The sequence below is a fragment of the Fringilla coelebs genome (assembly GCF_963513975.1).
Source record: "Fringilla coelebs genome assembly, chromosome: 7".
NCBI lineage: Eukaryota > Metazoa > Chordata > Aves > Passeriformes > Fringillidae > Fringilla > Fringilla coelebs.
Genome location: NC_140035.1, coordinates 6,659,396 through 6,673,399, shown reverse-complemented (window position 1 = coordinate 6,673,399; position 14,004 = coordinate 6,659,396). Strand labels below are relative to the sequence as shown.

The 14,004-nt window shown below is 36.7% G+C and overlaps 1 protein-coding gene across 2 annotated transcripts in view; it reads left to right on the top strand.

Moving 5' to 3' along the window:
- MGAT5 (alpha-1,6-mannosylglycoprotein 6-beta-N-acetylglucosaminyltransferase) overlaps nucleotides 1–14,004 on the top strand; it is a 69,478-nt gene that overhangs the window by 25,974 nt on the left and 29,500 nt on the right. For both annotated transcript variants that reach the window (XM_084209047.1, XM_084209046.1), the window contains exons 7-10: nucleotides 535–704; nucleotides 1,584–1,718; nucleotides 7,386–7,519; nucleotides 11,403–11,536. In XM_084209047.1, the coding sequence (XP_084065173.1) occupies nucleotides 535–704; nucleotides 1,584–1,718; nucleotides 7,386–7,519; nucleotides 11,403–11,536 (573 nt within the window). The remainder of the gene's footprint in view (nucleotides 1–534; nucleotides 705–1,583; nucleotides 1,719–7,385; nucleotides 7,520–11,402; nucleotides 11,537–14,004) is intronic.

The following is a 14,004-nucleotide window of genomic DNA, read 5'->3' as shown; positions in this document are numbered from 1 at the left end:
TACATTTTTGTTGTCCAAAATTGAGACTCTAAATGCTGTTTCTTGGGTTTGGATTTGAGTAGACTTAAAGTTGACCAAAACTTTTGGATTGGATCAGTTTAAACTTCTTGTAATTACGAGCTCGTTTTTAAAGCCATGAGATACTTGAAGTGAAAAGGTGTAGTTCATTTGATTTTTATTTTTTCTTTAATTACCCTAACTAGTTAAGATAAAAGTTGCAAAAGTTGCAAACACAACAACAGGTTTGCTTTCTTGCCTTGTTATTCCTGGAGCCAGTCCTGAGTGGCAGCAGCCCCGTGTATGTTCATATTTCTACCCTCTCTTAAGCCTGCCTGGCTCAGCTCCTTGCTGGAGATTCTCAGTCCTTGCATTCATTACAAAATTAAATTATTTGGGTGGAAGTATTGGCTTGTTTCCTTTAATTTTTTTTTTTTTTTGGCCATAGCTGGAATTTAATAGAAAGAAAAACTGCTGTAATGTATAACAGTTGCATGTTTCATGTCGATAACTCAAACATATGACTTTCCTTTCCAGATCCTTGTTCATTTGGGGCTTTTGACAAAAGAATCTGGATTCAAGATTGCAGAAAATGCGTTTAGCGGTGGCCCACTTGGTGAATTAGTCCAGTGGAGTGATTTAATTACATCTCTCTACTTACTGGGCCATGACATCAGGATTTCAGCTTCACTGGCAGAGCTCAAGGAGTAAGGAGATTACTTTCGCTTTTGAAACCAGAATTAGAAGAAAAGAATTGTAAACTCTTGAAGCTTCTATTAACAGTATATAATTTCTTGAAGCATAAAATGAAAGTGATAATTCACTAAACAGACGATAAGATTATTTTCATGAGCTAAGTATATGTGCCATGGAAAGGATAATGTGTTTTCATTGTAGCTTCAGGCTCCTGGGACTTCATAAATGAATGTTGTAAAATTCCAACTAAGCAGCTTAGTCTTTAACATTCCAGGTGCTTTAACCAGCTGCAATGGGAAATACTACAGACTAGCCTAATTCTGTGTCCTCTGCTTCAGTTTCTGCTGCTCTTCACTCAGTATTTCTTTTTAAGATAAAGGTTTAAGTTCTTTAAACATGTTACTTTTGATGTAGTTAATTGCTTGTGTTAGGTCAAATTGCTCCTTACTCTCGTTGTCCTGCTTTGCCAAGTAGTTCAGCACCAGACATAAAACATCTGTTTGAAGCTTGAGCACATGTGCTTTTCCTGCAGCTTTCTTTTTTAAATGAAATGACAGCATTGTTTTATAGAGAGTTCTTATACTATAAACCTGTCAATAGAAGGCAGAAATTATTTTGAATTATTTCAAAGCACACCATTTTTAAGCATTTCAAACATATAATTCTTTTGCTCAAACTAGATGAGATTTTTAGTGAAAATTAGTGCTTTACATTTAATAAATGTTGAGCATCTCTAGCATTTCGGTATTCTTACATGGATTATGATTTCAAAACAGTAAAAGAGTAAAACTTTTTTGGAAACTGGAATTATTTGAATAAATAGTATGACAGCATCAATTCAAGGTATTTGGAAGGTAATGCTTTTTCATGTTGCTTCTTTCTTTGTTTAGGATTATGAAGAAGGTTGTAGGTAACAGATCTGGCTGCCCCACCCAGGGGGATAAAATTGTAGAACTCATTTACATTGATATTGTGGGACTGACTCAGTTTAAGAAAACCCTTGGTCCATCATGGGTTCATTACCAGTAAGTATAACACTCATTTGCCCTCAAATCTGCTTTGTTAAGGAGCTTTTGTTGAATAACACATGTCAAAATACTGAAATAAGTCCATTCACATGAATTTGTTTAAAAGTGAAATGCTCTTTTCTGTTGTCTTTAGCTTTTAGGATTAAAGGGGCTAATACTTGCTCTTTGCATGCCATCATCATCCCCACAGCAAGCTTGAGATTCTTGGATTCAAATATTTTTAATCTTAAAAATCTTAATTGTCCTCTTGATAAATCATGATCTCTGCCCCTCTTTCCCTCTTTTCTTTACCTGCACTTTCCCCTCCCCATTTTTTCTGTAAATTAGTAGGTGAGCTGAGAAATTACTGCATTTTGTTGTGTAGTTGGAATACCAGAGGCATGTTTTGCTTTTTGGTGTTTGTAACCACACTGGATCAATGATTGTGGAGGTGTATCTATTCTAATGTTATTGCCCAAAAACTGCAGTGCAATTTTCTGTTCCATTCCTTAAGATCCTGGGCATAGAGTTCAGGGGCAGGTCTGAAGAATAAACTGCAGTTACTGTTGCTTTTGTAATCTATAAACATCTTCCCATTTGAAATGGAAGATGAGAGTCACAAGAAATGACTTTGTGCACCTTCCTTCACATCTGCACTTTTAGAACCTCTTTTCTTTTTGTCAATAGCTTTAAATCATTAAGCCTCCTGTGCACTGTACAAATACACAGCAGCATGAAAGAAACTCAAATCTCAGTTACTGATGTTGGATTTTCTATACCTGCTAGAATTAGCTGTGTTTTGTGATCCTCAAAGTCCAGTATATCCTACTTGGAGGACGGTATTGGAAGGTGTTCATGGCAGAGAAACTGTTTTCATTCAGCCTCAGGATTTTCTAGAGCATTGGATCTTTCCAGTTTAATTTTAAATGAGAGTACTGTGATCAACATTGCAGATTAGATTACTCTTAATCTCTTTTTGAAGCAGAGGAGTAAATGGATATTCTAGTTTTTAGGAGCCTGCTAATAAAGATAATCCCATTTTCCACCCAGCAACAGTTACTTGTCTGTCTGCCAGATGTAATTGTCACTAGGAGATCACATGCAGCACTGTGGTCAGGATATTAAACCCTTCCTATAAATTTTAAATGTTTCTTCCTGTCTGCTTGCAATTACCTGTCTGGTATAGCCTGTAACAAAGCTATGGAAATATATATTGGGATTATTGATTAGCTATTCAATTTTTCTTTCTTCATAGAATCATTGCATCTTGAATTATCAATCTGTTTTACATTGATTACTATTTTGTGGTAATGGCTGGTGTTTTCTTGTTTAGGAGAGCAGAATTACCTTTAACTCCAAGTCCTTAAGTACTGTAGAATTTTTTGAGTCTTTTGGGGGAGAAAAAGGTATCTTAATGCCTGTCTTCTACAACATTGCATTTCATGGAGGGGAGTTTCATCTATTCCATAGCCTGACTGAAAAATAGATAAGGATGCATTTGTCTTTGATGAGAGATTTTTGCCTCATCTTTTACTGAAGACTGAACAAGATGCCCCAACATGTTGCTTTATATAGTTAAGCTTTTCTTTAATGTGTTTTTCTTGGCCTGGTGTTTTGCTAACTGCCCATTACTGTTTATTCTAATAGGGTTCTGGAGAATAAATTACTTCTTTTTCTTCTCTGCCAGCCCCTAGGATGTCTTCTATTCTGTTTTTCCTTCCATTTGCTTTTTTAAAGTACATACATTTAGGGGTTTGTGTCATTACATACAATCAATCTTTTGCGTACCTTTCGTGAAACTTGTTACATTTATTGTGAATCTCTAATTACATGAGGCTTTTTCTCAAGTTCAGTGTAAGAAAGAGGATGCAGAGTCTAGCAGAGACTACAGAATTGATTAAAGCAGAGGAATTAATTTGTGGCTGCCTGCATGCTGTCTCCTATTTCAGGATCTTCTTCCAATCATTGTTTTTTCTCCCAGCATCATGAGTTATCTTATAAATTTTGTCATTAAAATGTTTTGAAGTTAAAATCACAAAGTGCTTTATAACAGCATAGGCATCCGTTTCTGTTTCATTCCAATAAAATAAACATTATCACAAATAAAGCTGCTTTTTAGCCCTTGTTATTTACAAACTCTGCTTTTTTTCTCAGTTGTATTTTATGTCAGTAGGAATAATTGTTTGTCTCAAAAGAAAGTGTTTTGCAATGGATGTGTGCAGGTCAGCTCAGTCTGGTTTCTACAGACCAGACACAGATAAAAATGAATTAAAATGTTTTTATTCACTTCAGATCAGAATAGAGTGGCAGAATAAGCCTCTGCTTTCAGAACAGTCGCTGGGTAAGAGTGCTTTATATAATCTTTCTGGGTGAACTTGAGCCCTGAGGAAATTTTTGGTAGTTGCAAATCAGGTTTCTGGAACTGCAAGCTGGAAAGAATGACCCTGCTGCTTTGGGAGTGAGAATTTCTGAAAGACTCTTCTGCACAGCTGAGAGCACCAGTGACTTTTGGTAGTGTGTGCTTTATCTGTGGGATAATTGGTGCTGCAAATAGCAGGAACACAGCAGAACACATCTCATTTTGGAGTGCACCTCACTTCCAAGCAGAGCAATGCCTGCTGGATTTTTCAGTTCTGAGGTTGTTTGAATGCAATTTGTGTGCAATGAATCAACACACAAATTAATAGTTTAATATAGTTTGAGAAGTGCAGTCTTTCTTAGCACCCTCATCCTCCATGCAGCACATAAAAATCTGGTATTTTTTCATTTTTCCACAGTCTCTCTAGCAATGACTCATTCCCATATGCCAACAATCCAGCTGGCTTTTTTTTCTTGAAATAAATTAACGTGACAGCTATCCTGAGAAATGAGCAACATTCCTGGTTTGTACGTGTTCTCTAGAACACATCTTTTTTAGGAGGGTTATTTTCTGTCCTAAGATTTTAAATGCAAATAATGAGTGGCCTGATGAAGTGGGAGAAGGATACAAAAAAAATGTGTATAAATATGTCCACTAGGTCAGCTCTGTTAAGATTGTGCTTCTGCCCAATTCTCAAGGGGAAAGAAAAGCTCCCTTTAAAAAATCCTGGGTTACTTTTGTCTGATTTTTTTTTTTTTTTTTTGTCCTAAAATTGTCACTTCTAATGTGCTAGACAAAAAAGACTAATATGGATGTTTCTAAAGCAATTTACTAGCTACCAGTCCTCTTTTTAATTAGGCAGAGAATAGAGTTATTCTGACACCAATTTTAGGGCACTCTGCAATTCTCTACAGCTTCATTGCTAAAGCTAGGTGACATTTTAGGAAGGAAGAGTGGGAAACTGAAATTAAAGGTGTACCAAATTAGCATTTTAATTTAAAATATATCCCTGAGTTATAAAAAAAAATGCTGTTTTGTCATTTTTAAAATTAATTATTTTACTTTAGAAATGCTAATGCATTGTATGCAAAAATAATAAAAAAATGAAAGGCATCTAAATTATTAAGTGAAACAAATGGAAAATATGGTAGTAGGGCAGACAATCAAGGCATTCCTACATATATTAAAATATCAGTTCAGCATAACTGCTATTAATTACATTCATTTCTAAATTTTAAATCTTTACCAGCTCTTTTCTGCTGCATTTCAGGGATTAGTTTCACCTCCTGAAGCTTTGATCTCTCATACCATTCCTGCACAGACTTGCACTTTTTTCTGTCATCTTTTTTTTCTGCCTTAGTTTATACCAAATCATAGAAATATTTTTTTTGTTTTCCTGCTTTCTGGTTTGGATTTCTGTTGCATCACATTGCCTGTCCTGATTCAGAGATGTATTGGACATGTATTGGACATGGTTTCTCATATCCCTGTGAGCCATTAGTGCTTCTTATCTTACATCTGAGTTCAGGAAAAAGAGAGGCAACAAAGCAGAGTAGTGCTCCTTGCATGTATCTCTTGACAACCTCCAGTAATGTTGCAGTTTTTCAGTAGTTTTCTCCTATTTTTCATTCTCCTGTACTCAAGTACCTGGCCAAAAGCTGTATGTTTGAGAGGAATTTTGTTTAAAGACCTGCCAAGAAATGAGAGAGCTTTTATTACTGAATGATTCATCAGTGCAGAACTTGTTTTGGTCCTGCTGGAGTATTTTGTGTGATGCAGAGATAATTGCCACTGTTGTAAAATATTTTCATTGAGAACAGTTGACAGAAAACACTGCACAGAAACTGATCTGTCAGCTTTGTTGTTTGGTGAATCATAATATGTTGTATATTTTGACTTACTTTTTGTTTGAAATATCGCTGTGAAGGTTTAAAAAAACACATCATTTTTCTCAATTTGTATTTTGAAATACAAAGGTAGCATTTCATAGAAGAGTTTAAAAGTTGCTGAGTTTTTTTTTCATTTCCCACATTATTGAATACTTTTAGAGAAAGGAGCAACATATAAGTAGCATGTAGATTTATTTTGGGGACTAAAATTTTTTATTTTTAAAGCTGATAAATAGTTGGAGATAAGTTCTTTCACCTTTTGAGGGCTAAATTCTTTCATGTTTAAAAGCCAAAATCAGGTGTTTTACTGAACAGAATGTACATATGCGCTTGGAGCATGGGAAATGTTGAAAACTGCAACAAATAAACATTTTCAATTGTCATTTTTGCAGCTACCTCCCTTCTCTGCCACCCAGGAGGTTGTGTCCCTTCCTTAGCACATATGACCCTGTGCTCCAGTGTGCAGTGATAAGAGTTTGTGTTCCTAACACAATTGCACATGATGTTTAATTCCTGTATAAGCCTTTTCTGCAATTTTGTTTGCTGAGGGCTGAAGAATGGTAGGCTCTGGATCCCTGTAATGCACTTCAGTGGCAGTGGTCAGTATGTCCAAGTCATATCAAAGATTTGGCAGGCTGCATTTTGGAAACATAACTTCTAGAATTTCTGTCCTATAACATGTGCTGTCTTCTTCATACTGACATTTTTTCTGGTCCTTTCTTTCTCAAGAAATTAATAGGATTTTAAATAAAGGGTGAGCATGATTCTCTCATCCCAGGCCCTTTGTAATCCAGTGCCAGGATTTCTTTCTCTTGTGTGTTGGTTGATGCAGGTAATTGACTTTTATGTTGTTTCTTCAAAGTCTGTGACAAAATATTTCATAAACAAATAAATAACCTGACTGCAAGAGCTCAGCATACTAAACCATCTTCAGTGCTTTTACAGGAGGTCTAAAAGTCAGAACCTGGAGACCAATTCAGTTCTCTAAAGACAATGTCCTCTTCTGCTCTGATCTTCTTGGCATGTGGGCCCTGATTGCTGCATTTGGTTTGTGGTAATGGTTGAGAACTTTAAAAAACACATGAAAAATCCTCTCTTCTTCTGCCTAAATTCTACTCCAGAGCCCAGGTGGCCATTGTGGCATTCCCACAAGCTTTACTTGGATTTTAAAGCATAGCTTCATTCTGTAAGGACAGAATAAGCTCCAGGGCTGTTATTTGAATATCTGAAATATCCTTGAATTTGCTGTTCATAATATCTTTGTGAATGTAATATGAACAGAATTGTTTGAAATGAAAATGTACCTTCAGTTTATGTGTTCTCCACAGCTGCAAACAAAGACAAAACACATTTTAATTATCATAACTATGCATATATATGCACATTCTTATATATACATATGTAGGGATAACTACAGTAGTTTTTTTTCTTTTTCAGGTGTATGCTGAGAGTTCTGGATTCCTTTGGGACTGAGCCAGAGTTTAACCATGCCCATTATGCCCAGTCTAAAGGCCACAAGACACCATGGGGAAAGTGGAACCTCAATCCACAGCAGTTTTATACCATGTTCCGTAAGTACCTCTGTGCTTGTGAATATTTCAGAGCTTTAAAAAGGAATGCTATCATTGAGAAGATTTTTTTTTTTAAATTATGAAAGACAAATTCACAGTTTAATAAAATGCAACTGCTAAATGGGAAGATTTGTGGCAGTTTCTCTAGATATGCAAAAGCTCTGTTGTGCTTCCACCCAGCAATGAGAAAACAAAAATATTGAGCTAATATAAATAGTGGTGGGAATCTTTATGCCCTGGGTACCTGTGAAAAGTTGTGCTTGGCTTTTCTCTCAAAGTGAGTTTGTTTTTGTTACTTCTGCTTTCTCTAATATTACTATAAAGCAATAGATCTTTGAGGAACTTGCTAGGTTACATTTTTATAAACTCCTGCAATTCATCATGTTGAACTGAAATTTGGACCTATGTTAGCTGTAGTGTTGTACTTCTGATTTTGTTCTTCAACAGCTCAGCAGAACCATCCCTTCACTGTTTCTTTGTGTTCAGAATTTTAAAACGACCACTCAGCAAAATTTTTTTGTCACTACTTTTTTATGGCTTTGTAAAAAATTTTACCTAGCTTGTTTTCATATTGTGAGAATTTATCCTCAGGTAAACTGACTAACATTTATTTACCAGCAGTGTACAAAGCTATTGTAAAATAAGTAGTAGTTTTCAGCACTGCTGTAGATCTTTGAAGCATCAATAAATATCTTTTGAAGTGACCCCAGCCAAACCTAAAAAAGAAACAAAACAGACACAAAAAAGGTACAAATTCTCCATAAATTGGGTCAGATTCAATTATTTGTGACCTGGTCTAAACCTAGTCTTTGGCTTTCTGGCAGTAGGTTCCAGAATCAAGGGATCTGTCTCTTGCCTGTTGCAGCAGCAATTCAGGTGTGTTGTCTCTGAAAGGTGCAGGGCGAGGGAGGCTCAGGGCAGTGCCTTCTGCTGTGTGCAGAGCCTGCTCAGCCCAAACCTGTAAGGAAACATTTCCTGGTGACCAGCCCACCTCCAGAGTTTGGTGCTGCTCCCTGTCTGACATTAAGACCAGGGCTCTGTTCTCTCTTGTCAGCTTTCATCATCAATCTTTGAAACTTTCCTGCTTTTCACAGCAGAATTATGCATGCTGCTATTGGGTTGACATGCTTTTTTTGATTTCAATTGCCCTGTGAAATTCTTGAGAGAGGCATATTTTGTCTGGCAACATTTGCTGTGCAAAAGTTTTTCCAGAGAAATATAAGTGAAGGTTGTTCAAGAGATAAAAGGCTGCATTCAAGGCTGTTGGGAAGCAAGTAACAAAACATGTGGTGGTGAAATGTGACTTGAAAGTGGTTGCAGAGTTTGTGTCTGGATATTAGTAAGCAGAGCTTGTTTTGTATCCATCCACATTTGCTAATATTTATTGGTTTATGTCCTAAATGGCAAAGGGACTCAATTGTGCTTTGTTTAAGTTGTCCAGCTGTTGGGAAATTCAGATGTGTTCAAGATAGCACCGAGGGGGATGATGCACTCAGTGAAAATAGCTGGATGAGCACTGGTGGTACAGCTGTGTGCTCTGTGTGTGCACTGCTCAGTCCCTCTCCATGAAATGCCGAAGAAAGTAAATCTTCTCTCTAGAGATCTCTGTTGTGGCAGTACAGACTGCCACTGGTACAGTCTCTTGTGCAAAGAAAATTGCTTCATAATGAATTTTCCAAAGAGTATGACTGTATTGGAATTTTAATAAATAACCATTTCCAATTTTTACTGCTGGAAATGACTGTGGGTTTTCCTCTGCAGGAAAAGGGGTAAATAGATTGCAGGCAAACTAATTCTGAAGCATGAGTGATTTCAGTGCTGTGGATTATTCAAGGATTTTTTTTCTTCTGCTTTTTTTTTTTTTTTTTTTTTTTTTTTTTTTTTTTTTTTTTTTTTTGTACTAGGTGCAGAAGAGTCAACATGTTTTGTGATATTTAAAGTTTATATTTGTTGTTTTGTTCTCTGCTGCAGAGATAACACCATCTTTATGGGGTTGTGATTAAAAGTGCATGTTATGCATCAGTAAAGATTTTATGGCAGATTGGAACCCTGGACAGCTTCCCAAGATCCCCAGACTCTATTATGTTTTGAGAACTCTGATTATAAGGGCAGAAAATTATCCTGAGCAACAAGCAAGCCATAGTCAAACCTGTGGCATATTACCAAGTGCCTGACTGTTCTCTGAGTTTCCCAGAAGCATGAGAGCTTTTCCCCCTTTTTATGTTTTCCATGTTTTTAATTCAAATACCTTCATGCAAAATAACAGCCCTGGTACTTCTAAAAGTGTGTGATCTTACTTAAAAATCCATCTGAGTGCTGCTTCCTGTCCATGATGTTTGAGGCACTGAATTCCACCAGTTCTAAGTGCTAACTTTAACAAAGGTTTATTTTTCTTTGAGTGTGTACTGCCTTGCCTCTCCTTTGAATGCTGTCTCTCATCCAAAAATATGAAAGGATGGAAAAATGCCCCTTTTCAGACATATTTGAAATGTGCTGTTTGCTATGTGAAATTCTAAAAAGTCCTTGGGTCTAAGTGGGTGCCTGGCTGTTGCTGAGGCATTTTGTGTGAAAAAGAGTAATTGTCATTTGAAAGACTAAATGTAATGGCAGAGGGACGTGTACACTGTGTATGGTTTCTCTGTTCTCCTGCATTATCCACTTGGCTGATTTTCAGGAACAAAAATGCAAAACCTCATAATTGCAATAGATTTTTTTTCATAACTCTAGTAGAGGTTTAGCACTGCACGTATCAAAAGTGCCTGGGGTGTTGTCTTTGGATTTAGGAGTTTTTTGTTTTGGTTTGGGTTCTTAAGCTTTTCAAAATGTGATTAATTGTCAGCTTGTGTGCCAGAATTTAACAGGAGGCCTAGAGAGGAGATCCTGCTGTTTATTGCAGCCTTTTTCTATGTGCACTTGTGAGGCTATGGCACTTTTTAGAGGCAAAAACCCCCCATGTGTTGGAATAGTTTTGGTATAGTAGGGATGGGTTTCTACCTGAAGCATTGATTGTTGGAGTCCATCACTGGAATTAAACACCCAGTCTACAAAAAAAACCCAATCCAAAATAACAAAACCCCTTATTTTTAATGAGCCTAAATATCTGTGTATTTATAGAGGGTGGAACAATGACCAACACTGCTGGAAAAAAAGACCAACAAAAATAATATTAAAAACTATGAATAAACTGCATAGTCTTTGCACACAGTCTTTTTTTGCTTGGATTGGATTGAAAACAGTTTTGCTGACTTCACTTGCTGCATTTAAATATTTTATGATCACTATGTCTGGGTGAATTAGGCAATGCAATTTGTATTCTGATTTGCATGGTGTCACTTGGTAGACCAGTAATTAGCATGGGTACATAATACACAGAGAATTGGGTGGTTGGTGTTGGTAATTCCAGACTACGAGGTGAACCCAAGAAATTGGCCAGAATTTTTTTATGCCATTGAGCAACTTCCATTTTTACTTGCATCTTTGCTAACAAGCATAAATCCAGGGGGTTTTCAAACTGCTGGTATTGTATCGCTGAGATTTGTCAAGCTGGATTTCTTCTGTTTCTTTTATCTCTAATAATAAAATAAAGCTTAGCACACAGACAAAAAAGATCATTACCATTGGACTCGGTCCAGCTGCTGAGTTTTTATTATCAGAAACAAGACAGAAAATAGCTGCTTACTCCAGTAGGCATATGGAGCAGGACTTAAAATTAATAAAACCTATTTTGGATAATAAAACAAGCAAATGTGTCTTTCAGTACTAATAAGAAGGAGGTGATCAGTTGCATAATATGTTCCTTATAGCTTCTTTTCTGGCAACATTCACTCTAATGTAGCATTAACCAATATTTTCCAAAGTGCTGAATCTGCTCTGTTTCTTACAGCTCACACTCCAGATAACAGCTTCCTTGGATTTGTGGTAGAGCAGCACCTGAATTCCAGTGACATTAAACACATTAATGACATCAAAAGGCAGAATCAATCTCTGGTTTATGGCAAAGTAGATAATTTCTGGAAGGTGAGTTTTTTATACTCATATGCTTGAGTAAATTTATGTTGATCAATAAAATAAAGAATAATTTGAAAGTGTCCCATCTCTCTAAACTCATTAAGTTCTTTTTCTGGAAACAATCGTATTTAAATAATTAAATTGAACATTTTGAGGTCTTTTTGTTAGAGAAACTTCTGTCTAGATTGATGTGGATCCTTTGCTATTTCTCTACACCTTTCTGGTAGAATAAAAAATAGAGTCTTAATGTCACAATAATTTTAGAAAATGCAGAATGCTGGTAAACATAATGGAAAATTTAAGGTGTGAACTTTCATTAATCATAAGCAAACCTGTCTTTCAATTACTTCTGTTCTTATATTTACAACAAAAAATGTGCTGCATTTTGAGATGGAAGGCCTGTTTTATGAAAGGCTCTACAAGTGTGCAGTCTCATTTTATCTCCCTGTAATAATATCAGAGTTTTGTTTCTTTAATATTGCCATTATTGCATTTTCATCTGCAGATGAGAGCAGCAGAATAACAACACCAAGGTTTGGTGATGTTTTCACTAAATTAAAGTATATTGTGTTTTGAAGTCATAGAGATCTCTTTTTTTCACCAATTGTCCTTTTCTGTGGCTCCTTCTTCTAGGCTGCCACACCTGGGAGTGTGTGTCAGTGCAGTTTTCAAAGAGATTACTTCCTAGTAACTGGATTTCTTCCAAGTTACCTCCATCTCTGTGTGCCCAAATACTCTGCATGCCCATATCCTCCATGTGCCTTCCTTCCTGCCTAAAAAGACCTTATTTTTAAGCCTCATGTCAACTGAAAAAGGAACTTACCAGTGCCATACTAGGGCCAAACAATGTAACAGTGGGAGACCACCTGGGTCTCACATTGTCATTCCTTTTCTCTTTATTGGCATGAGAATAGAAGCAACATTCATTCGGATCACTGAGATTATACAGAATAAATTCTCTAAATATGATAGTTACAGGTAAATGGTCCATCTGTGAGACAAAACAAAACTAAAACTTAGTAAAAGCAGTGGAATGTTTGCAGTGGAAGCAGAACAGGTAGAGCTGGATGCTTCTTGGCTACTGTGCTGAGAAAATATGCAGTAAATACATGAAGGTATTTATTTATTCTGTTTGGCTCATGGTATAGAAGGCCTTAGTGTGCCCCTGTGTGCAGTCTCTCCTCTCTGCAGAGTGCTGGAGCAGAGCTGGAATCCTTTCTTCAAGTCTTCTCAAGCTTAGGCTCTTGTACTTTTACGTGTGACTCTACTTACACTTTTACTTGTGACTGATCTCATTATCGGTCTCCCAAGAACAGCAGCATGCAATAATCATCTAAACTTCCTGACCTGATTTGCAGAGCACATCAGCAGAAGGACCTGTTGAATGCTAGTTGGATTTAAGGAAGAAGACAGCTCCTCCCCAGGGTCTTTCTCACTGACATGTAAATCTTCCTGTTTATTCAGTCTGTATGGATTCAGAAATGTGTATGGATAGTTTATATGCCCAGAGGGGAGATTTCTGATTAGTCTCAGATTCTGTATGACACACAGGATATTCATGGACTGATTAAGACAAAGACACAGCTTTTTGGGAAAGAATATCCAGTCTTGATTTTTAAATAGCACACAATGGAAGGGCCTCTGTTTCCTCTGGTGAAGTCCTCCAACAATTGCTTTCTCCCTTAAGACTTTGCATTATTTCTGGTACAGATTTCCATATGGTTCTTTCCAGTCTTAGTAGCAGTTATAAACTTTCTCAACTGGACTGTTGATGTTTCTGTTCTGTTGCCCTGTAGGAATATAGGCTGAGGTCAAAGTAACCCACAGTCATCTCCTGAAAAGCCTGCATATGCTGAGCCCCTGAGAGCTTTGTGCTTTCTAATCCTTAAGAGTTTTCTGAACCTTCTCAAGATTATCCACATTCCTCTTGAAAAGTGAATGTTTGCACAGGGCACGTGGGCCATACCAGCATCAAATCCAAAAGGAAATACTGTCTCATTTTTAAACAGGTCCCCTTCCACTGTTAGGAACTCTCAGCCAAGAGCTTTGTATCATTTTTTAAAGTGCTGCTTTTCAAGTCACTGCTGTATTTTATCAGCATTTCCTGTCTTGTTTTTTCCAAGATGTTTGATTTGGTATCTGGTCATATTAAAATATGTACTGTGTGCTGGTAACATCGAGCAGATTAAAACTGTAACTTGCAGATTGTAGCTGCAGTCATGCCCATATGCACTCATATATAAAGTGCAAATCATTGCAGATAGACTTTGAATCAGTTACAGTGTGGGGTTTCTTATCTGGAGTGATAAAATCCAATTCTTGTGATCAAGAGAAAGCCTGAACTAATCTTGTGTCTGTGTAATTTGCTTATTTCACGTTTCTTTCATTTTCCCTGTTCAGTGCTCTTTTCATCTGCCACCACAGCTTGTATGGAACCAAACTAATCTATTTATCCTGCTCCTGTTCCTTCTACTGAA